The sequence below is a fragment of the Hypomesus nipponensis genome, chromosome 28, assembly GCF_054491055.1.
Source record: "Hypomesus nipponensis isolate SF chromosome 28, ASM5449105v1, whole genome shotgun sequence".
Taxonomy (NCBI): domain Eukaryota; kingdom Metazoa; phylum Chordata; class Actinopteri; order Osmeriformes; family Osmeridae; genus Hypomesus; species Hypomesus nipponensis.
This window is the reverse complement of record NC_140388.1, coordinates 6,325,939-6,351,054: the sequence shown is the minus strand read 5'-3', so window position 1 is coordinate 6,351,054 and position 25,116 is coordinate 6,325,939. Positions and strand designations below refer to the sequence as shown.

Genomic DNA, 25,116 nt, shown 5'->3' with positions numbered 1-25,116 from the left:
TGTGACTTACATTTCGGAATTGCGGCCCCTCCACTATTCCTATTGGTGTATCCAGTTCCCGTACGGTGTGCGAAATATCTATATCGTTATATCCATTTCATTTCTGTTAGTTATTTATCTCTGTTCCTCCACTCTGTATATTTACTTTATTGTGTGCAACACCTGCATAAACGTGCAACACCTGCGCTTATTAGGAGTGGCTGCTGGAACAAAGTCATTTCCCTACGGGGCTGAATAAAATATCACCTTATCAAGTTTTATATTTACACCTCTGGAACGGTGACGACGTCCTGCCGACACCTATTTTTACTGAGAAGCCTTTGGAAATGCAAGATGTGAGCCCCAGTCCTCACCGGCTTCAACAGACGCACTGCTGAAAGCCTCCCAGCCGGGTGCAGCCTCGCCTGGCATGGGAACGGCTCCACAGCAGATGGGACGGCTCCACAGCAGATGTGACGGCTCCACAGAGGGTGGGTGAACTCAGCTATACATCACAGCCCGCCGCACTCCCACCCATTAAATCCATCGATAGTAAAAGCGGCCTCGTACAAAAGCATATCATTAAAGCCCCCCCGTCCCCGGCCCCCCCCCTCTCGCCCCTGCGATAGTATCGCAGTCCCAACCTCGTCATCAAGGAAACGTTATAGGAGTATTAGGATCTGCACTAGCAAGCATAACAACAGTTTCAACCAACCCCCCCCCCCCCCCTCCGCCCCCAAGTCATCAAATCCAATTTTATTTGTTTTACCGTTTTTACAAGTAATGTCACAGAGGGCTTCACAGACGCCCATAGAACTGCACCTAAACCAACTGTAAACCCTCAAGGAAGACAAGGAAAAACTCTGAGAAAAAACTAAAGTAACCTTGAGGAGCGATTCAAGGAGGGATCCCCTCCCTCAGACACGGTTGTTGATACTGTGAGGTGAAGACTACGGTCTGGATACAATTATGCAGTGAGAATAGAGATAAAAGTAGAAATGTAGAAGTGAATGGATGGTAAAACACATATGCTGAAACAAACGGTCCTCGGGTGTGTATGTGTGTGTAGATCCTCGTTTGCCTGTTGTTTACCAGCAGACTACGTGTTTCTCCCTGTGTCCTTGTGTTATTATTATATTGACATAATAACAACAGCAATGTTTTAATGATATTGATATAGTTCCTATTACTCATGCTCAATTTTCGAGTTGGTTTCCTGATCTTCAGAGCAGGTTTAACTTGGTATGATGAGATGAAGTAGATATTTCTAGCCTTCCCCTGAGGAAAGTGTGCAGGTTTACAAACATACCAACTTAAAAGCCCCCCCCCCACACACACACACACACGAGTGCTTCTATATTCTATTCACTAACTTCAAGCCTGTGAATTGTATTGTTTGGTTTTATGAAACCAGCCTAAAGGAAACCACGAGGGTGTTTCTTGTAGACTGTTCTCACGCTTTTTACCTTCAACCTTTAGAGGGATAATAAGAACGTTTTGGGCTGAAAGTCACCCCTGGCCAAGTGCATTATGGGAGGTAATGGTGAAGATAAGGATGCAAGGTTTGTCGACCAAAATGACTGCCCATGTTTTATGAGAGGAACTGGCCAGGGAGTAATACGTCACAGTAGCACCAAGCAATGGATGACCACTCACCCGTGACAAACACCGCGACAAAAGCTCGTCCGGCTGTCTGCAAAAGGGATATCTGATGCACAATGTACTTTAAAAGTGCTGACTTGTGAAAGAAGAGCAAAGTTATGACCATCTTAAAGCCACTGACCCTCATTTGAAAAGGTCGACCATCCTTTGTGGTGGGACAGAGGGGTGGTGGTGGTGGTGGGGGGGGTGCAGGGTTTACTGCTAAAGTAGGGAGAACGCTTACCAGTCCATCACAGTTGCTAATAGCGACCGAGGCCCCGGGAACATCGGTGATGTCTCCGATGAAGGTGCAGTCCGTTTTGAGACGCTCTCGCCTCAGTATCCTCTCGGTGCCGCCGTCGGACACGTTCCCACGGCCGTTAGCGCCTCCGGTGACGTTGCCCTCGCCCGCGTCAAAGCTGCGGACCTCGTCGTGCCACTCCACCATGGCGCCGGGCGCGACCAGCCTGTCGTTGGGACGCAGGCGCAGGTGAAATTCCTTCCCGAAGGCGGTGACGTTGAAGAAAAGACGCTCGTCGCCGCGTTCCGCTTCGTCAGACCGGAGCTCCCTCTTCACCCGCTGCTTGTGACTGGCTGAGAGGAGATGCGACAGGTAGTGTCCCTGAGAGTCCGTGCTGATCGGCGTGATGAGGCCATACTCCTTCAGCCTGCTCCTAAGCAGATCTGCGAGAGCACACAAGGGGAGACAGAAAACTTACGTTTCCCATTCAACACATTTTGGCCTTTGCCTATTTTGTACGCAGCTAATGTCATCTTATTTCATATTTTTGGGGTCACAACAAAGCTGGGAGACACTCAAGAATAGACCTAGAAGAAACTCAAACCAATAAAACCATTTTAGCAAGATGTTAGAGAACAAGCCTGTTGTGTATAATTGAAAACATAACACAATGTTTCATGTTGTAATTTATGGTTTGTTAAAAGTGTCGTGAGACAGGAAATTCTTATGACCACAACCCTAACTACCAAGCAGGGTGTATTTGTTCTTTTTCACACATTTTGTATGCAAAAGTTATTACTTTGCAAAAAGTGATTGGTTAAATGCAAAAGTGAGCTTGACATATTTGTTGCGTCAAACTGTGATAAATGGTGTATATATGCAATCTTTGACGAATGCATTAAGAATACATTATGACTACTTACTGCAAGCAGAATGCAACCTTCATATAACTTAACATTTGTTTCTCAGTTGTTTCCTTTCGCAGAACAAACACAGGTCATTGAGAAGTCAGAACTTGCAACTCTCATCCATAGGGGTTCATTAGGACAGAGCTCAGAGAAGCCTCTCTATTTTGCTCTGTGCTTTTGGTACATTTTTTTAGTCGATCAATTATTTCCTTGTTTACAGATTTGTCTGCGGTCTTTCTTAGTATGTCAGGGGAGGGGAGGGGGGTTGTGGGGCGATGACAATCTGTCAGGGTTTATAAATAAGGAGAATGAAGCATCTCAACTTTAAGCCACTTTAAGGCAGCCAGCAGATACGCAGGATGTGTAGGGATCCTGCTAAGATCTCTTTGCAGTTCACTTGTTTCTTAACCTCAAAATAGCTAACAGATGTGCAGGATTTGAGGTTTCTCTTGTCTGCTCAAATCCTTGAAATGATTTAGTTGTGCCATAAAAAGGTGTATTACAACACATTTACATATCCCACATTGCTTCCTGTGTACACATGTTGTGCTTCTTAAATTTAGAGTAACACATTAATTCTTTATGATTTAGTTCAAGATGTAGCATTGAAATAAACGTCTTACCTTCTTCATCTACTTCACCAGCCTGTAAAGAAAACCAGTATATGGTTAGATATCAATCAAGCAAATGAGAAGCCACTTACGAATGTGTTCTAACCGAGATTACACCATTTCCTTCTATCCTGAAAGTTCTGGCAAAACCTACTTTCTATTTGAGTGCCTGTTATACAGGCTGAATAGTATAAAAACATTATTTTCAAAGTCAGACTGCGGGGTAGGTCACTGACCAGCAAACTCTCGAGTTTTCAGATTCAGAAATTCGACAGTGAAATGATGATTGCAATTTGGAAACAAACTTTAAAGTTAGCAGCAACTTTATAATTCAGTTCCTATTCAATCTCAACTTTACGAAATGTAGAAACAGTAAGCTAAGGAGACAAGCACTTACCTTGTCAGCTGAAGTCACACTCACAAGTCCTACAACTACTAACATTAGTGACAGGAGAACCATCACGAGTTTTGTTACTTGTTACGCAAAAACACCAAACTATTCCAAATTAGCAGTTTAAAGAAACAATTTCCCTACTCAAAGAACGAAAACAGCCGAAAAGTAATCCCGCTCTTCAAGACAGACTTAGACAATTTGCAACTGAATTTGAAAGTAAATCAGAGTTGAATAAACTTTAGAGCGAGTTGCAACAGTTAGGTCAATGTCGGGTGCTGTTTCAAAGAGTTTGTTAGTGAACCATCCCTACCAGACTATTTGGGGTGAGCCCTTGTTGATCGAACAGAGCGGTATGAGCTTGCAACCTGGTATTTCGCTCTGGCTAATAAACGCCAGATCAACCCTACCGTGACGTCACCGTCTTCTCTCTCTCTTTTGGAACACATGGTGCAGAAAGAGAGGGACAGGGAAAGAAAACTCTTGAAAGTTGTTTCCTACGGAGTTCGGGACGTGACGTGGGGAAAAATCGTGGGCACCCGGATAGTATTTTGTGGCCATGATTTAGTAGGCTAATTGCAAGAACAATGTAGTCCGACGTTACGCTAGCAGACAAATTTGCGGTATTGCTTTTGTGTGAAAAATACTCATAGCACAGAAATTTTCCTCAAAGAAGGTCGGACCGTAAGCACACATCTCAATAACTGAACTAGCTATTGAGTTCTGATGTTCGTACACAATAAAGCACCAACGGCCTAACTCAATATGCACACTGATGTAGGCTAGACTACATTAAGTCGATTGTCAGCACATGACATATGACTTGACACATTAGTCTGCCAAACAGTTAAGCAGAAAGCTTAATAAACGATGCCAATGAATCAAAACCCATCTGCCCAGTGGTAATTTAGCAAACGAATTGAAGTTTGTTTGTTTGTTTCAGTTCAGCACTGTCTCTAGAGACAGCTCCTCTCTCATCGGGCACCATAACTTGACAGCAGAATACGTGTTACATGGGCAAAAGAACAATTTTTTTGCTTGGATGAGTGCGGATATGATTTGGATGCATTAAACATGCGATATGTACAGTACACTTCCTCACACGCTGTGTGTTGACCTGCCAGACACAGGCTGCGTCCAGACTGCAGCATTTTAGTTTGTACTTTTAGTTGGTACTGCAGCTGCCCTGAAAGAGTGCTTGCTGTTGCATGCAGCATGTATACTATTCAAACGGTTTGAGACTTTGTTATATATATTTATATACCTCATGCATAAGTAGAGCAGGTTTGTACTGGTCCATTATGGCACTGTATATCCCATAAAAACATAGGCTTGCATACTACAAATGTTTCAGGATGTTGTAGGGCATCATGACATGTTTGGCAGAGGGTATTAAACATCCAACACACCTGATTCAAAGAAATGGGTTGTTTTCAGACTTCTATTGAGCTTGATAATCCATTCATTTGAACCAGGTGTGTTGGAAGAGAGAAACATCAAAAACATATAGCAGAGGGTCCCAAGGACCAGGATTAAGAAAAACTGCAAAGGCATACTAAATAGTATGGTAGTATGGGTATTGGAACATAGCCAAGTAGGCTGAATCACACATGCTTGAATAGATGATTTTATGAACAACAGATAAACTGATAGAAGGCGCTTTGTTCCATTTTTGAGAATCAATTCAGTACAAATATATGGAAGGAAAATATTAGGCTGCATGTTAGACTGTCAAGACTGGGCTCTCTGTATGAAAGAGAAGGAAACTCTCCTGTTCTTCCTCAGCCTGTGTGTCTTGTTATGTTCTACTACCCAAACATATAATACGCTTCTGCTACGAGCACCAGGCCTGGAACAAGGCCATGAGTTTGGTGCAATGCACAGGTTCCAACTTAGTAACATGATCAAGAACTTGCCAAAACTCGGAAGTAAACTCCAAATTGTCAATACAATGAAAGAAAATCACTGATTACGGATGATCAACTCCTATCTAATTCTATGAAATTGATAGTGTAGCATCAAAAGACTGCCATATAGCTCACTGGATTGCTTTGTTCTTAGATGTTGTTGTCTGGATTCATTTGTGTCTTTGGCATACATCCGCAGCCGAAGAGCTCAGTACAGTATAGATAAGTGAGCCGTGTCTCAACCATGCATGAAACTGGTAGTGAACCCCGGAATTCAATAGGAGACAATGCCTTTTTCCTGACGGCCCTTTTAAGTGGTGCATGAGTTAGTATTCAAAGGCCTTTTCACACTGGAAAGTTAATGCGATACAACACCAGATAACCAGGCTCTCTGATAGAACACCTGGCCCTTTCATTTCAACATACATGAGTCATTTGAACAGATATGAGAAAAATGCCTTGAATCAGAGCAGGATTGGGAGGACCCACTATCGAACGTTGGTCTAATGTGATGATGGTGGAGCCTCCCAACAAAGGCTACAGAGGAATAGCAGGAATTGCGTTGGCACCTGACTATTTCCAGCTGACATCTCTGGCACTCAGACAAGGATTACTGTCCAATTTATCCCTTTCTTCACATTCAAAAGGCAGTCTAAACAGCTAGGCACTTCAAAGAACGATACGAATAGGGTCCAAAAGACCTGTGCACTTCAATGGAAGTGGCTTAATTTAGCTCAGTTTGAAATCATTTGAATACAGAATAGAAAGGCATTTGGTTCGCCCAGCTGTTTGATTTGAGAGGAACTCCACTTCTCCCAAGTGTGGGACACTGGGGATCCAGATAAAGGCCAAAGGCATCCATCACGCCCTAAAAGAGAGAAGGAGGCTACAGTACAATTTCAGACGGCTCCAGAGGAATGTTGTTTATTTACCAGTAGGTATGTTATGGATTTACCCAATTACGTGAGGGAAAGTTCAACTAACGGAAAGTATATTAGGAAGTGTCCCTTTGGAATAGCTTGGAGTGATTTATGAATGACAGGCACTATGAGAAAAGTGAAAAGTCAAAGACGTACTCCCAGGACACCACTTCCTTCAAGTTATTCCACAACTTGGATTCATACTTTATTGTAATGGATACAAAGTTTGAAACGTTAAAAAAGGCAAAAGATAAAAGGAAAATGGTCATAACTGATACCATTTTATTGCTCTGGTGAGAGAGATAAAACCACGAAGACAATGTGCACAGAAATCTAGGATCACAACTGAGTTGGCAAGCAAAATGCACACGACACATGCAAAACAATTTTGTCTTTCAATATCAACCATATGTCATAAAAGGATATACCATCAAGAACAATCACAGATAGCTAGAGAAATAGATAGAGCTCAATAGCAATGTTAATGACTTATGAAGACAAAAATCAAGTGCAGCACTTTAGTTCACCAGCATAAAATCTGTGCTGCTTGGCAATAGCATACAAAAGTATAATTCACCTTTGAAAAATTTACTGAAAAATCTAAAACACTGCTCATGTAAAGTCTGAATGGTCAGAAAAATAATGTCAAATTGGCAACAATTTGTAACCTCTTGGTAACGCTATAGCGGAACACCACAGAAGGGAAAGGCACCTTGCTTTGATCTTCTCCCTGCCAACTCAGGTGAGTTTTGTGTCAAGTGCGCCATAGAGTCGGTGGATGAGGTTATGAGTGTATCAGGAGGAATGTTGTATGCGTAGAAGCCTTTGTAATGTACATATGAAAATGGCACAGACCTTTATTTACAGTAAATTAATCTCATTTAATATGATTGTTGTAACATCGTAAAATCTTTTCCGTCCACAACATTTCCTGACTTCTATGTCCTCACATTGGTGTTTAATATCTCAAGCAGAAGTGTTTGCTGGAGGTAATTGCACACCTTCCCCAACATATTCAATTATTCCACCCATAGGAGTCCCGCAAACTCTCTGCGGAACCTAAAAATACAAATTGCTGTCCCAATGTCGATCACCTAACAACATCTTCCTTTGCATGTTGCTTTCGCGTTATGGAGACAAAGAGGCCTTAAGTAGCTAATATTTCAACAACAAAAAGTGTGATTTTAAGAACATTACAGTATACCTGTACCACAGACATTTTAGCCAGTAACAATTTCAATATGTTCATTAAGAGATACTGTTTTTATGTAAGGTATTACATAATTATAAGTGTGAGTGAGGATAGTTTTCCCCTCCCTTCTCCAATAAGAAATCTACAATAACAGTATGGAGAGGGAGCTTTCACATCTGAATATCTGTGGAATACCCTTTAATCCAACATTTCACTGAGGACTGCGCAACTGAGCAGAAATATAATTTTTGTTTACATGGTCTGACTTCTTGACAAACAGGTTACATGGAACTCAGGTCTTACAGGGCACTGCATAGGCCTGTAATGATTGTTATACAATTGCCTGATTGTGGTTATTTGATTCAAGCTGCAATCATTCTTTTCACATTCATGTTCCCATACAAATAATACTGTCGTTTTGTGTGCATTCTTTTAATTTAGATTGCATTCAGATCAGTTGTTTCAGAGTTTTAGGACATTAGCTCAATTATTCAGAAAAAACTTGGCCAAAAAAATAGCGGCCAAGATGACTCACAATTGTTTGCAGTTGTAGGGCATGATTACAGTATTATTATTAGATTTTAAAATACATTTCACTTCACTAGGGGACTATGTTATATGAAATGCACTTACTTTTTCTATGCATGCTGTTGCAAAGATATGAACACAGTTAAGAACCATCATAATGAAAGCATTAGCAAGTATATAATTTATTTTACTACGTTATAAAATTAAATGTACAAGTTTAAAATATAGCTTTATCATCTATTAAGTAAAAATATTTGGGTAAACAAATAAGCATATTTTTTTCAAACCCTTTGCCCTCCATTTCTACATCGACCTAGTGGTGAATACAGGGCAAACACTCAATCTCCAACACAAAACCCAACTCAAACTGGTTGGTGAACATTTGGGCACACCAAAAGCAGAGAGCCAAAGAAACAAAAACAAAAGTTCTCTAAAAAGGATATTTCTCTTTATGATAAGTGCTGTGCATCCTCATCTCACTCGTCATCACTCCTACTCTCGTCGGATTGGTCCTGCAAAAAACACAAGACACAGTGACATCAATACCAAGGGACCCTGCAGGGCCACGCCATCACCCCTGGATACAGTCACCCCTGGATACATCAACACCCCCGGACACCAGGATTGGAGAGGCAGGGGTAGGATGATTATACCATACAGTCTGGACAATTATTGACTTGTGTGAGACTCCACATGGGTATGTGGTCCCTTTGAAATACTAACACAATCCTCAGAAGGGAAAACAACTGCTCTCAGAAAGGTTTGATGTTAAGTTAAGCAGAAACGTACACTGTTGCTCTCCAGGATTACAACAACAGAGCAAACCAAACCAAGAGAATAAAGACACGTAAAGCTAAAAGAACAAGTCAAACCAAGGCATCATTTGTGCCTCCACCATTCCATAACCCCCCCCCACCCTTCCAGCCTACAGCACCGAATAAATAATTAGATAAAAGTGTCACAGCCCGAAATGAACGGGATAAGAGGAACATGGGAGAATAATTCATCTTTTCAAAGTCGAGGTAAAACAGCCACGGGATTGGTGCACCTACGTTGTCCTCTTTGTCGTCTTCGCTGTCGTCGTCGCTGACCACCGGCTTGGCTTTGCTCCGGCTCTGGCGCTTCTTGCCTTTGTCGCCGCCGTGCTCGTCCTTCTTGCTCAGCTTTATCTTCACGCGCACTGACGTGGCTGTCGAGGGGGGGAACATGGTAGAGTTAGCCTGAAGGCGACAATCGAAGGATATATTTTGCGTTTCGTTTTGTCCGCCGAGTGTTACAGATCGGTGTTAAGAGGTTAAGACTTCCTACACTTCTTCTGTCGTGTGTTTTACATGTGTGTTCATTCAGCAGATGCTTTTATCAGATCCCTCCGGTGTGCTAGCCAACGCGCCAGGGGACGGGCTAACGCGTCATGCTAACTGCTAGCATTCTGTTGGGTGCACGGATTTAGTGGTGGCTGACAGTGCATCGTATCTTAGTCTGGGGCCCTCGAGAACAACCAGCCATCTTACACTCATTCTCAGAGTCTTCGTCCTCATCCTCTTCCTCCTCGCTGTCCTCTTCACTCTCCTCCTCCTTGACAATTCTTTGTCTGGCACTTTTGAAGACCGACTGGAGCACGATGGAATCTTCATAGATCTGAGACATAGAAACAAGTATTACAGCACGCCACGTCTTACATGGGACTGTCTAGGATGATACACTCAGGATGGGAGCTAACCTGGGAACCTTCTAGATTGAACGTTTGGGCATTATGGCAGAGCAACATCACGTCTTTCTCCAGGTCCCCCACACTCCGGTACTTATGGTTCCTTACACGTTCCTGGGAAACAATACAACACTTTCACCTTCTTTCAATCAGGGAAAATAGATTTAAACCTAAACCTTTAATGGTTCCAGTGCTGTGGAATTGGGCAACAGGAAATGGAAAACTTCCAAATCAATACCTAAACCAAAATCAATTCTTACAACTGACCAATGAGAAAGGCAGTCTGACAACAGGGGCTAACTGTACCTTGATTTTCTTGAAATCCATAGGTTTCCTGATCAGCTCATAGTATTCGGGCAGCTCCTTTCTTGACGGTAGTTGAACAAATACCTCACTTAGCTGGCGCCCTGACCTGTTAAAAGGTCAGACAAGTATGTTGTATGTTAGTTAAGTATGTTGGTACATGAATTTCTGCAAATGCTCAAGCATCTTGAAATCCTGTATGATCACAGGTCCAAACACAACACCTGGATACTGATTGTTAGGTAAAAACATGCATTCACCACAACCCAAACTACCTGGCAATTACTGGACCTTACCCATCTTTGTAGTTGATGACGGTGTCGATGATGCCATTCATCTGTTTGGTGAGTTTGGGAGGGTTGGGGGACAGCTTCTCTGCGGGTGGCCGTCCGCGGCGCTTCTTAGCTTTCGGAGCCCCCTCGTCCCTCTCCGGGTCCTTGTCCTGGCGTCTCCTGCGCTTGCGTTTCTTTACCCGGATCTCCTCCTCCATTTCTTCCAGATTCCCGTCCTCGACGGCCTGTAAAAGGACAGCGCTTTTCATTGGGAAAGGGCTTGGCTCCAAGACTAGTCAGTCCGTCCTATGTTTGTGTGTGTAAGTTCACCTCCCATAGTTGTCGATGTACAAATATAAATGCTGGCATGCGATTAGTTTGACCAAAATAAATGACTGCTACAAACAAATCGAAGCCCACAACAAATCTGCTGTTTTATATGCATTCTCTTGCGAAACGTCTTATCAGAGTTCTGTATATAAGTAACAGAACTGTACATTTTTTTTATTTTTATATCAGTCTTCTAGAAGTGTTGTGAACCCTTTCCAAGTGAACACACCCGCAGCCACTGTTTCTCAGTCAACGCGTCGCTGTAGTCTACGTCCCGTCGGCTGCGCGAGCCCCGCCCGAAGATCTTGTCCTCCTCCTCCTCGTAGGTGAGCCGCTCCACCTCGGCGTCGTCCTTGATGATCCAGGACGGCAGCTCGTCCTCCTCCATCAGACGGGGCCTTCGCTTGGGGTTCCTGGCGTCCTCGCGACGGCGGTCCATGTCCATGCGCTAGGGCGAAGACGACGTTCTTTGAATTCACTCATGAACACATTTCTGTACACGATCAGCAAAACGGTTGGATTGACATTTGTTTCAGTCACAAAGATTGACCCGATTCAAGGGTCTGAAGGGTCTCCCTTGAAACGAAAATAAATATATTTTCTTGCAATATTTTGTTGATGTTACAAAAGTAACCATAAAGTACAAACAAATTTGACATTTATTCAAATAAATGAACATTGAATTAGTTGTCATTTAAATGACAATGTTCTCTGTAAATGGCGTGTCATTAGAACTACAATGCTCCCTCCCACCACTGTAACACAAATCAGTTAGTCTGTGCTCTGGATACCCTTCTCTTACTTTTGTTCATTTCTTCCACATTTGCTGAAGCTACATCTGATGTTGTATTTGGTTTCGACAAGGGGGAATTTTGTATAGATCCCTCTTCTAGCTCATAGCTAAAATAATGTAAATGATATTCTACTGTTGATAATGTAGCAATGATCAAAGAGTTGGAGGCCCAGACAAGTGTCTCCGCCAAGTGCAAGTTTATCATTGCTAATTCTGAAAGAAGCTATCCGCTGAAAGTTGGCTATGAAAATAACACTACGCAGGCCAGAACCCTGGGATATATTTCACTAACCATGAATTGCTCAAACTCATCTTCGCTTCGGGCGATCATTTGGTTGAGGGTTTCATCGTCAGGGACCTCGTCTTCCTCCTGCCATCAAACAGAGGTCCGATGTAGCCGTCCATTGAAGGTTGCAGTGACATGTTAACAATTAGTACGACTTGGATAGACATGATTTTGCGAAAGGGTTAGGGTTTGAGGCTCATCCAAGACAACTTGAAACCATTAACAACATTGGGAGACAGTAAACTGCCTTTGAGGATAGATCAAAAGATAGAAATCTGAAACATCTGTACTTTTTACCGAACACATTTCGACCTCCAAAACCTAGGATTGAACTTGATCACAATCCTATATGACTACAATTCTTTACAAAGTAAAACTGTCGAGCAGCTCTAGCATTTTCAACCATGATGGACAAAAAGGGGATAGTTGGATTTAGATTGGCCTACCATTTCCTGTTTGTGCACATCTTCACCGACCTCGTTTTGTTCCTCGTGCTCCAGGATGGCTTGGAGGAAGACACGGCGCTCCTGGCCTGAGGACTTCTGGTCGAACATGCCCGCCTGGATGACCTTCTGGTCCACGTTCAGCTTGTACTTGGCCGCCGCCAGGATCTTCTCCTCCACGCTGTTGACGGTGCACAGACGCAGCACGCGCACCTCGTTCTTCTGCCCAATCCGGTGGGCGCGATCCTGGGCCTGGAGGTCCTGGGGTCAGCCAATCAGAACCGGGGGGATGGAAGAAGCATTTCAACCTTGAGACGTTCATCGAAATGTATACAGAAGATAAAAGATACCCTGATTCTATATCTATCCTATCTATACCCGACTCTGGCTGACCTGGTGAGGGTTCCAGTCGCTGTCGAAGATGACAACAGTGTCGGCAGCCTGCAGGTTGAGGCCCAAACCTCCAGCTCGGGTACTCAGAAGGAAAACAAAGTACTGAGATCCCTTCTCGTTGAACTTTTGAAGCAGCGCAGCCCGATCCTCTGACTTGGTGGTACCTAAAACGAAACAATATTCTCTCAGGCTCAAATTTGGGGAACCGCAAACCGCTCTGAGGTACAGCGGGTGGTGGTCCGAGGCCGCGCGTCTGCTTTCGTTTTCTTTTAGTCATCGATCCAAACAATGGAGGAGCAGTTCTGAGGCATCTTGTATCGTCTCAAATTCCTTCATAATTTTTTTTTTTTTTTTTACGATTTTCAACATGCATGTTGTGTGAGCTTGCTCACCGTCGAGACGCAGGTAGAGGAAGTTCCGGTATGCAAAGTAGTCTTCCATGATGGTCATGAGGGAGGTCATCTGACAGAAGAGCAGGACCCGGTGATTGGTGGCGTGGAGCTTGGGCAAGATGCGGTCGAGAAGCTCAAACTTGCCAGACGCCCGGTACAGATCGTGACTGGGAGGAACACAAGTAAAGCTTCAATGTCAAATCCATACTTCAGGTTTGGAAAGATGAAAAGTGTTGGAAAACGACTAAACTGTTTTGTGGTAATGACCAGGCAAATCACTGAAATGGATTCCGTCTTAAGGGAACACCAAGTACACAACACTCCGATTAGCTTACCCACTAATGACGCCGTTGGGATAACCCAAGTGTTCGGCAAAAGACTCCTTTGAAAGAAGAGTTTGCCAAAAAGTCAGTTAGTTACATTTAACAAGAATAGTTTTTCTTGTCACAACACTTAACTGGGTATGCAGGGCCCACTTCTTTGGCCTGCGGTACAAACCTCAATGTGCTGAAACATGTAGGGGTGGTTGCAAATCTTCTTCAGCTGCATAATAGTATTCATCAAGGTCTTGGCTCCTCCTTTGCCCTGACGAAAGTTAAAGGAAGGCAAATCAAGGCAAAACGAAGACAACGAACCATTGACAATGACTTGCTACAATCCTATTAATGGGGAAAGATTCAAGAGCGCCAAGCTTTCCAGTCTGTTGAGACTAACCCTTAAGAAAATACATGAACTTCTAGATAAGATTTGTGCTGGTCACACTGTGTAATAGATGGCAAACGCAAGCCAGGATCGAAAGCAACTCTTGCAGCAAAACAAACAGAGGACTAATGAGGAGAGAAAGCATAGGGAAGAGACACCGACAAGGGGACCGTTTCAGTCTCTAACCTTCTTGTCCTTCTCTGAGCCATCAGTGAGGAGGATGCCTTTCTGCATGTGGCGGTAAAGAACCTTCTGAATGGCAGACATGTCACATTTGATGACATACTCGACCTGTGCAGACAAACGACAACATCAATCAGACAGAGGGGTACGGACACCATGAACAAAAAGCGGGGGGGGGGGGCGTCAATTTTTTATGACCGTGATATCATTTTCCTTACCAATGTCAAGAAAGTTAGCTGAATTTTAAGAGAAAAAGGGTGACAATAACCCCAACAAACCTTCTCTGGCAACTGAGACTCAACTTCCTTCTTCAGTCTTCGTAACAGGAATGGACGAAGCACCTTGTGCAAGCGTCGGATGATCAGAATGGTCTCCTCCTCGTTCAGGTCCACCTGGAGAGAAACAGCTTTCAGTACAACATGCACTAACAAGCCTTCACCAGGGTTGGAACTTAAAGTGAAATAAAAAAATGAATGTTTTATGGTAGTACCAACCAATTCAGGGCTTTAATTAACTTCTCAATACGCTTATATTTCGTCTTATTTTTTTAATCTAATTTGTAAGTAAATATACTTGATAAGTTTCATTATTGGTCCAATTACAATACCTAATCTGCACATTTGAGCTTCTAGTTTCTGTAAAGAAAAGTGAAATCGTGTCTCATAACACTGCCATTTGAGAGCCTCACCCTTTCTCCAGTCATGGCAAAGGGAGCGTTGAACCACTGCTCAAAGGTGTTGCAGCTCTTGAAGATGGTGGGCAGGAGGAAGTTGAGCAGTGCCCACAGCTCAGGCAGCTTGTTCTGGAGGGGCGTGCCTGTCAGGAGGATGCGTCTTGGGGCCAGGTAGTGGGTGTTCAGGACCTGGGTCAGCTTACAGTGGTGGTTCTTCATGCGATGGCCTTCGTCCACAATCATGTACTTCCAACGGATCTGTCGAGAAGTGAGGAGCGCGTGATTGGGGAATCTGTGTGGGAATCTGTTGACTGGCTGTGTCGAGTGTGTGTTAACTGAGACCAGGTGTGTGTGTATGTGTCTAAGAGAGGAGAGTTCATCTGTCAAACCTTGGCGAGGATTTGCTTGTCCTTGATGATGTACTCGTACGTGGTAAGGAGAACGTTGAACTTCCCACAACGGAGCTGAGGTACCAGTGACCTCCGCATAGCAGGAGTGCCCTTTCAGAGGTAATCAAAGCAAAAGACGTTTACACTCACGCACTGAGATAGTTGAGGGAGAAAATAAAATCGTGAATATTTGTCAGAGAAAAGATTTACGCTGCTCACCTTGTAGGCAATTTTGATTATGGACGGCGACCACTTATCAAGCTCGTAAGCCCAGTTTGACAAGGTCCTATAAGTGAAATAAGAGTGACTTGCTACTGAGGGATCAACTTGCATTTCATTTTAACAAGAAAGGGACATTCTGATTCATCTGTATGTCAAAGTTGACTTTTTACTTCAAGTAAAAGTGCGTTCTGTGAACACTTAAATTACAGTAAATGTTCACCAGCATTTAACTCTGTAATCTATGCGAACGAAACACATTTGTCTAGTTCAACTTACGAGAGGGGGACAATGATCAAAAAGGGTCCGTTCAGTCTCTTGTTTTCCATCAAGTAGGTGATGAGGGCAATGGTCTGAATAGTCTTGCCAAGGCCCATCTCGTCAGCCAGTATGCCATTTAGGTTGTTGTTGTACAACGATACCATCCACTCCAGCCCTTGGATCTAAACACAAGACACAAGGACACAGTTACTTATACGTTTACACATATTCCAATGAGTAATCGACTTGCTTGTTTAATTTTACGAAATGTTAACTATTTCACTTCAAATTGCATTGGCTGAACACGTGCACTAAAGTTCACCCCTAACATTAAATCGATCATCCGAGTGTCTACCGACAATCAAGTGGGGGTCCTGGGGTTATTTAAAAAAATAATATTTAGACTGATCATTATCAGTAACATACATTCTAATGTTAAGAATAAACAACGTTTTAGCAACGGTTCAACTGTCAACCGTTTTGGTTTCCTGAACACACCGAGAGCGTTTGATGTCGGCGCAGCGTACCTGGTAATGTTTGAGCGTTCCATTAATCAGCAGGGACGACTGCTTCTCCACCCTCTCCATGATGGCATGAGCCACCCCATAGTAGGACTGTGTGGAGGTCTCTCCAGTGGGAACGCTGTACTCGTCATCCACATCTTGTTTGGCCGACCTGGAAGGAAGGGATGTCATTGGATGGAATGACAGGACGGAAAGACTTTTGAACCCATGTTAAAACAATTCAAATGTCATGTGATTGGGTCGACAAATGCCGCTATACGATGAATGCACGAGGTTACACTGTGCAAGCTTAGGAAAAAATGCATTATTTTCAAGATTGTGAGATTTGCTTATTTTTAAAGACTAATGAAATAGTACGCAGCCTGGAGCCTTGAACTTTCATGTCAAATTAAGTTCAGCCTCAGGACACACCAGGTTTTAAGGGAAGTTATATCTTTTATATATTTGTTAAATAATGACATACTCAATGATGTGTTTGGTTGCCAACTCTTCGTCGGTGTTCGGATCAAGGATTTTCTTCTCCTCAGATTCCGCTCTGGAGAAAACCTCCTCCTCGTCCTTCAAAAACCAAGTAAAAGAAGACTATCTTAGAAGTTCCCTTCGAAGCGCAGGGAGTCTGAATGCAAAAAATCCCAGGGGTCTTTGACGGCCAGATACAGATAACAGCTAGTTAGAGTGTAAAAGAGCTGGACTCAAACCCTGTAGTGAGGTTTGCCATGAAACAATCACAGAGGTGACAAGGCAAGGGCACCCACCTCTTCCTCAAACTCGGAGCCACTCTCCTCACTGTCTGATCGAGGGGCAACTTCATATCTGTATTCAGGAGGAGAACAGACCAGACAACATAAAAGACTACTTGTAACAAACCAATAAATTGCTCAGTTAATTATTAAACAATTTGACAAAAAAGACAGTGCCTGTCAAAAGTTTGGAAACACCATCTTTTAGCGTTTATTTTGAGGCACGTTCCTATTTTTCGAAAGGTACTGTACATTCATGTTTGTTATAAGCCATACAGCGTGGTAAAGGTTTGTACATTCCGGGATCAAAAACAGTGAGTCAGACACTGTTAGCTTCTCTTGTCTCGTTTTATTACTGAAAAAATTTAATTCAACTTCTACACAATGAGCATATCTAAAGTTTGATTCTCTTACCCAGGGTTCATTTCTAGCCAGGCTTCCAGTTGGCTGGACTTGGGGGCGTCGGCCCCTTGGAGAACTCTTCCAGTCTCCGTCTGAATGACTTTGACAGGTAGTTCACTCATCTGGCTGCTCTCATCCATGGGCTGCCATGCCAACAGAGCAAGACAGTTGTTATTAAGATAACATTTAATTATTCAATTAAATATTATTATAACATTTAAGATAACATTTAATTAATTTTTCCCAAGTGGAGAAATGTGCATGTTTCCGCAGCAGGAGGGCAAGCAGGAAGTACACATTTAATGGACAAATAATAAAATATATAAAATAACCGATACGGACATAGAAACAACAAGACTTATTGTGTGAAAGTCAGTTGTTTTCCACCAAAAGTGGGGAGAAAAAAACTTTCTGCTGGTCACTTTTCCATTTTGAAAATGAGAAGGAACAACGTCCATCAAACACCATATACGAAAACAACATGATAAGTTCAGTTGCAGCTCCAAGTTTCTTTTCAACCTTACATCTTAAAACCAGGCACACATAGGCTTTTCAAAATAGGGCTTTTCAAATATTTCCCAGACGTGGATTCCCAAGTTGTTCTGGATTCAAACTTACTTCCCCGTCAGGTCCAATAGCGCTCGCACCTTCACCATCCCCATCCACGTTCTGTGAATCAAGCACACAAGACTGCTATCAAACAACCTTTCAAACGGCGGTGACAAAAAACGACAGCGCCGAAAGCCTTTGGACCTTTCTCTTCTTCTTCTTCTTTTTCTTCTTCTTCTTCTCCTTGGCAGCCTGGGCGGCTTTGTGTTCGTACACCAGGTCGGTCAGGTTGGACACGTACTCGTCGGTCTGCTGCAGCAGGTAGGCCAGACGCTTGTCTTTCTTCTGGTCGATCAGTTTACGGTAGCCCTCTTCATCCTCGTTCTTGGAGGCAGACAGAATGTGGTTAGGTCGTTCATATTGAGTTTTATAAGAATGTTGGAATATAACGAGCTGAAGTCATGATGCATAAATCTCTTACCATGAGCGCTCTCATTCGCTCTTTCTCGATTCTCTCGGCCTCCTTCTTTTGCTCTCTTTCGGTGTTGGTGTGCCAGGTGGCGATGGCTTTGGATAACTTCTGGATCTTTCCGGCCATGGACCTGTGGAATTCTTTGAAATCCTTGGCATGCTGAAGGATGCTATTCAGGTACTCCTATAGGAAAAAAACATGTTTGTACAATGGTAATGGTGTTCCAAAAATGGGTGCGATGGCATGGAGTCGTTGAAGACGTCACTGGATTATTGTACCCACATGCATGGTACAAAAGACGTGAAGAACTTTGAGAGAGAGGAAGAAAAAAAGGCAAATTCTAAATTCCGGGGGGGGGGGGGGGGGGGGGGGGAGAGGAATGTCCCTGTAGTTACTGTAAGTCGCTCTGTATAAGAGCGTCTGCTAAATGACTACATGTCAATGTTTCACCTGGTGTTTCTGACGGCGCTTCCGCTCCTGCTCCATCTTCTGCTGCTTCTCCAGTTTCTCCGTCATGCGCGCCTCCCTCAGGGTCTGCCGCTTGTTGCGCTTGTAGGCCTTGGAGTTGAGCGCTGTCTCCAGCGTGGTGCTTCTGCGCATGCAGGCCACAACATCCTGTCTCAGCTAAAGGGAAGAGGAGAAGAGAGAAGTGGCTCGAGGGGGGGGGTGGAACAAAAGGGGCGTCTTACCACTTTTTAGGACGCACTGGACGTTTTTTTGGTTTCAATAGATTAAATATACTATACATTGAACGTGAACAGTTGAAAACGATTATTGTACACAACGTTTTTTGGTGGCACTTCCGACCCCTTGATTTTCCGCTGCACTTCCCCATGTGCACCAGTTGTGTACGACTTAATGGATAAAAGCGTTGGATGAAAATGGCTCGGATGTCCATTGGTTTTACCTGGCGCTGGAAGTTGAGCAGTCGCAGGGCTTTCAGTTCCACTGAGGCTTTGGTCCTCAGGTCCGGTGGGAGGGAGCCTGGCAGGCTCTCCAGCTCCTGGATCCGGTGGACAATCCTAGCCTGCAGCCTGTGAAGAGGAACATTCTGAGACCAGGCCCCAATTCAATCAATTTCAGGGAAAGGAAACGGCATTGCACTATCCCCAAAAGGTTTTTGTTCACGTCAAAAAGAAGTCAAACTCAATGAAAATTGTAAAATGGCTTTTCAATTATTTCATGACCCCCCCCCCCGCCCCCACCCAAAAAAACACGACATCCGCCAAGCAGGACTGTGATTAGTGTAAGTGAACACAGAAGTCAGTTTATTGACTCGCATATCATTGTATCTAGCTTTAGAGAAGTGTGGATTATACCCGGGAGTGGGAGTCAGGTGGCTGAGCGGTTAGGGAGTCGGGCTAGTTATCTGAAGGTTGCCAGTTCGATTCCCGGCCATGTCAAAATGACGTTGTGTCCTTGTGCAAGGCACTTCACCCTACTTGCCTCGGGGAAATGTCTCTGTACTTACTGTAAGTCGCTCTGGATAAGAATGTCTGCTAAATGACTTAATGTAAATGTAAATACCCGCATTAAGGGATGATGATAAGCTATAAGGGATAATGATGAGCTATAATAAATAATGTGGAACAGTAGCTACACTGCTATGCAGCGATGTTGTAAGTGATGCGATCAACATTTATAACCCAAAGTTGCGTCAAAGTCAAGATATTATTGTTAGCCATTGGAAACATTGTAACCTATCTTAGGGTGTAGCGATTACCTCAAACATTTTATGATACAGGTTGTGTTGAAACACGAGTTCAATGGATTGTTGTGTTGTTGACGCAGTGGACCATTATTATAGTTTGGGCGACACTTTCATTCAAAGTCTCCAAAACTGATTGGTAATATTTCCACCGTATCCCAAGATTGCAAAGTCCTTTGACACATCAACTTACATTGTAAATACCATGCCACAAGTAAAGGATTATATACATCTGAACCCAATGCAAGCCATATAAACGCAAATATGGGTTAATTGGTTCAGTTGTCTGGGGAAGATGCAGACGGAGAGAGGGGGAGGTACCTGTACTCTCTCTCCTGCAGGATCTCCACAGGGTCCAGCCCTTGGGGCTTCTGGATGGGCGTGATGCGGTTCTGTTTCTGCTGCATCTGAAGGATGGGCGATGGCTGCCCCAGGGCCGGCTGGGCAGTAGAGGGGCCAGGCATGGGCCCAGGTGGCATTACCGGAGGCTGAAGTGGAGCTGGAGATGGTCGTCCACTAGCGGACGGGGGAAGGAGCTTCTGAGGGTTGCAGGAAGAATCGCTGCTCAGGCCTGGAGATACAATAGACAGTGAAATCTAGTAAACATTTTCAAAACAGATAAGGCTACAAAGGTTGTCTATGGGACCTCTGCAACCTACTATCATAGCAGTGTCAACTTCTACACATGCTACGGGCAACCAATTTATGTGTGCGGGCTAGGTGGTTTGTCAGTGTTCTATTCACATCAAGCAGTTGTTTAAAAAAAAACAGGCCGTTGAGGCAAATCAAAATAAACTGCCAAATACTTCTCAGTTGCTCATATACACAACTATATGTTATGAGACCCATTTTCATTGGAAGGCTTTAGTCAGGCATGTAGAAAGTGTGCATTGAAATTCAGACAAAATTGTTTCTCAGCGCATCATTACACCCATGGTGTATTTACTATATGACAGTTGTCGGTTAATTCTAGATCTATAACATCATTCCATTGTGCCATACTGACCTTCATGTGGTTTGGACCCAGCACTCTGGGCATGGCCTTGCATGGCAGTGGTGGGGCAGGGGCTTGACTGGGTACCGCCAACTGGAGGCATTAGCATGACTGTGAACACATGGAGAGTGTCTTTCTATAACCCGGAATGCTATGACATCCAAGTGTGAGTAAACAAGTGATTCATGTTATATACAGATTTTCTTAAATTCCTGTTACTTAACATAACTGTCTTTGCAGCTTTCCAGCATTACACGGTAATAACACGGAAAGTTGTCTTGGAGGTTTTGATCATCAACGTACCTGGAGGTCTGTTGTAGAGGTTGGTGCTCGCTGGCGACTGCTGCTGCATGGTGGGAAGGCTCCTCTTTCCTTGCACAGCCAGCTGCAGGTTCTCCGGCAAGGGCTGGCCCCGCCCCAGGATCTTATAAGCCAAGATCTGGGCCCGTAGCTGTTGAAGTTGAACAGGGCTGAAGGAGGAGGGGCCCCGCCCCTGCTGCCCCATAGGCATGGCTGCCTGGGGGTCCAAGGGTCCCGACTGGGTGGGTGGCATCTGAGGCGGTGTTGGACCCCCACCCCCCGACATTGGGCTGGTGGTGTGCTCGTGGACCGTCATAGGAGACGGGTGAGGGGACAGATATCCTAGGAAGAAGAGGGGGAGCTGAATGACTCAGGGATCTTGTAACACTCAAACACACTTGGATATGTGTTTGAGTGTTACCTTTGAACGTAACGGTTTATTCCATGAGTGTCAGCAGTTTACCTTGGCTGTGCTGGTCCATGGGACTCCGTGGTGGCCCCATGCCACTGTGGAGAGATCTCATCCCGACTCCCTTCATCTGACCATAGTGTAGCTCATCTACCATGGTCTTGTCATGCATTCCTTCCATGGGCTGAAAATTGCCATCAGACATCAAAATATGAATTATGATGAAATCACATTAATCAAAGAGATTAATTTCTCTCAAATAGTATGGATGAAAACAGATACATTATTATAAACATTACATATGTAACTGCCAGTCAATGAGTGTTAGAAACTTAAAATAAGAATAATTGTAGGATCCGTAATATATCCATTTATGTCCAATGTTGCATGTTTTAAAATCTAATTCAACTATTATTGTAACTTTGTGTTTTGAACAACAACAAAAAATACATACAAACGTTCTCTCTGGGAAAAATAACTAGCTAGGTAGATTTCAATTAGCCAGCTACTTCTGGAACACACTTGCCTCTGATCCACGTAGTGATAGAAGGGCTTGGGTACTTTACCTTGTGCATGGGGTACACATTGTCCTGGGAGTAATCCCCCCCTCCTTGGTTCTGCATGGTATAAGGCCCACTGGAAGGCCCAGGGCTGGGGCCCATCATACTGTGAACCGAGCCAGGAGAAGGACCTGGACCAGGGCTAGGTCCCAGGACAGGCCCTGGGGATTGCCCCGCCCCTGGAGACTGACCAGGATGGGACATACTCCCAGTCAGGTCGGTAGAAGTGGACATTTACCAGTAGAGTTAGGTCTGCTGGAAAAACATAAAAAGATTCAATAATTAGCCATACAGGCTAAGCTACACAAACGACTCCCTAAATTAAAGAACTGTATTCATGGTTGTTCCTAACTACATCATGGTAAGGCATTCATCAAGACCATGTCTAACTATTCCAATGGATACCTGATAGGTTAACATACTCAAATAACTGACATTAATTATGATCCATAATCGAACACATATTGTGTTTTCGTTGAGTAGCATATTAGTGTTAGCATTACTTGCAATAACGATGGAAATTACTGATGAAAATATCTGTGCTGGCATTCTTTACCTTAGGCTAATTAAATTGCTACACAAACGCATTGCTATCTGTCAATTTCTGACAATACAGTAGGTACATTTGAAATTGAATTCTGCGTCAGAAGGCGACTTGTAGCTCTAGCTAGCTTAGGTTGTAGCCTTGATGGTTCGGTTTAATCGGAGGTTACTTGATATGAAAAGTTTTGGAACCCCTGTTTCTAGTTCGTTATGTATTGAATACTGGCAGATATCGCTTACTGAACTAGACTCTAGCAATCTTTCAGAGTTAGCTGATTGGATAATGGCTTCCCCCCTACACTCAACTGAACTTCGTGTCTCAACAACATGGTGGTGGCCATTGCTAGCTATAGTTAACTCTTAACTGGCTTAATCGAAAAGATTACGACCACCAAATGCAACAACAAAACGGATACGAAGTGAAACTGACAATCTCATCTATGATGTTTCGTTAGTTCTAGCTACTCTAGTGCTAACTTTTATCTCAGAAATTAGCCCGTTTTTCTAGCTAGCCAGCCTGTACAGTACTTACAGTAACCTAGCTACAGTATGCGTTCCTAAGCGAGTAGCTACTATTATAACGGAGCAAACAATAAAAAGTTAACTCTTGGGATTGTTGTGCTTTAAAATAAGTAGATTTTCACTTGGTTACTCTACCTTTATGTCGAATTGAAAAAGTCTAGAAAATGCATTGGAAAACCGAATGTCTACTTCAGATGACGGCTGTTGGTAACGTCTATATCCCCTCTGCTTATAACTTGTAGGATATTTTTTATGTTTGCATATCTAATTTGTCAGGACCACAGGAAATACCTCCCCATACGTATAATGATTGGTTTAACAAAACGTCAATTATCCCCCGGTTCTAGGACTGTTGAAATCTACGTAGTACGTACAGTTAAGGAAATGTTCTAAATTCAAAACATGTGGACATATTATCAACACCCATAGTGAGATAGGTTTCCAATACTGAATAGCCTACATTGGCGGACTACTGATACATGACTTCCAACCAATTACTGTAAATATACTACGAATGTCTGCTATTTTCCATACGTTTCAATTATTGTTGACAACATCCAGTGAACGATCATCATCATTACAATTCTTGCATGTTGGTGGAATTTATCTCTAATCATAACAATACTAATTCCGCATTCGTTTTAAGGATCATTAGCCTAGATTTTTCTCATAGGCTCTTGTCCCCTCATCCCCCTCCAAAGACGGTCCACGATATAAAAAGACGGCAAACCTTACAGGTTTACACCATTGTGCAGATCGCCACCAATTTGTCATCGTACCTAAGTAGGCCTACTTGTTGGCTTTTCATGACAACCTAAGTGCAAGTTTGCTTGAATATTTTCTAACCCCTCCGCTTACCTATGTAGACTTACACCAGAAAGGCAGAAGGGGGCAGCAGTGTCTAAGACAATCACATGGTCGGCTAGCATATGCTACCGGTAAGGCATTGCATTACCCAGAATAATCGCAACTGACACTAAATATTGCCCGCCAGGCAAGCAAGAGCCATTCCTGAGCTCTAAACAAACATGTCGTTTTTTGAGTTATTGCCAAGCTCTATTTACATTGCAGCATGCCTAATGATGGAGAAAGGCAGGCTATGCAAATACGCACAGGTTCAGTTACATGTGTATTCCTTAACATCAAAACCTTTGGTTTTGTTTCAAAGCTGTTATCACAGGTCTTTTTAGTTGTTTGAAATGGGAAGACTTTGTATAGCCTAAAGGCCTATATGACAGAGAAAAAGACGTGTGTGTGTGGTTTGGACACAATATAACTCCTTATGTTTATTTACATTTACTATACCACTCACGAACAGTAGCATTCTATTGATATTGTATAGGCCGGAGCACTATATTTAATGTATTTGTACATCTATCAGTTGTTATGCCTAATTCTGCTACACAACTATGGATTTCAAGTATTGCGTTCTTTCCCACCTAACATTGGTCTAGCATATTGTGACATAAAATGTGTCAGACTATTAATAGTATGGCATATTTTAAGTATAAAGCAAGATTACAAGGTTGGCGCACACATAGTTGATGAACAATACATTCCTGTTTCGGTAACCTTACTTGAATCATAGGACAAAAGCTAGGTACACATGAGAGAATTTAGGTATATTTGAATAACCTTTAGATAAATAAACAAAGCACTTGTCTGAACTTTTATCAAGACTTCCCCTCTTCCAAAAGCATATCCTTTATTAAAGGCCTGGAAAAGGAT

General features: G+C 43.3%; 2 protein-coding genes across 5 annotated transcripts in view; both read right to left on the bottom strand.

The window, feature by feature from the left end:
• The window catches only part of adamts3 (ADAM metallopeptidase with thrombospondin type 1 motif, 3), a 44,586-nt gene extending 36,032 nt beyond the window's left edge, over positions 1-8,554 (bottom strand). Inside the window, exons 1-3 of one of the 3 annotated variants that reach the window (XM_084695355.1) lie at positions 8,424-8,554; positions 3,393-3,414; positions 1,865-2,304 (exon numbers count right to left, since the gene is read on the bottom strand). In XM_084695355.1, the coding sequence (XP_084551481.1) occupies positions 1,865-2,304; positions 3,393-3,414; positions 8,424-8,474 (513 nt within the window). In that variant the 5' untranslated portion in view covers positions 8,475-8,554. Of the gene's footprint in view, positions 1-1,864; positions 2,305-3,392; positions 3,415-3,777; positions 4,112-8,423 lie in introns of those variants that run through there. The other 2 variants (XM_084695354.1, XM_084695356.1) reach the window with 2 other exon arrangements.
• smarca2 (SWI/SNF related BAF chromatin remodeling complex subunit ATPase 2) lies at positions 8,485-23,688 on the bottom strand. Of its 2 annotated transcripts, none has more exons than XM_084695353.1 (34): positions 23,524-23,688; positions 22,330-22,578; positions 21,818-21,947; positions 21,358-21,696; positions 21,067-21,165; positions 20,382-20,631; positions 19,260-19,386; positions 18,803-18,976; positions 18,362-18,535; positions 18,085-18,264; positions 17,950-18,000; positions 17,344-17,474; positions 16,945-17,002; positions 16,653-16,747; positions 16,193-16,340; positions 15,684-15,847; positions 15,405-15,471; positions 15,186-15,296; positions 14,812-15,054; positions 14,402-14,515; positions 14,127-14,231; positions 13,737-13,823; positions 13,574-13,620; positions 13,239-13,405; positions 12,847-13,010; positions 12,487-12,714; positions 12,017-12,094; positions 11,161-11,379; positions 10,626-10,846; positions 10,333-10,438; positions 10,039-10,140; positions 9,830-9,956; positions 9,371-9,507; positions 8,485-8,830 (listed from the first exon to the last, which is right to left on the bottom strand). In XM_084695353.1, the coding sequence occupies exons 2-34, from the start codon at positions 22,555-22,557 to the stop codon at positions 8,795-8,797; spliced, it is 4,707 nt and encodes a 1,568-aa protein (XP_084551479.1). In that variant the 5' UTR covers positions 22,558-22,578; positions 23,524-23,688; the 3' UTR covers positions 8,485-8,794. The 2 variants fall into 2 exon arrangements, with proteins under 2 accessions (XP_084551479.1, XP_084551478.1); XM_084695352.1 differs by having other exon boundaries at positions 12,457-12,714; positions 23,524-23,687.
• Between the last annotated feature and the right edge of the window lie 1,428 nt (positions 23,689-25,116).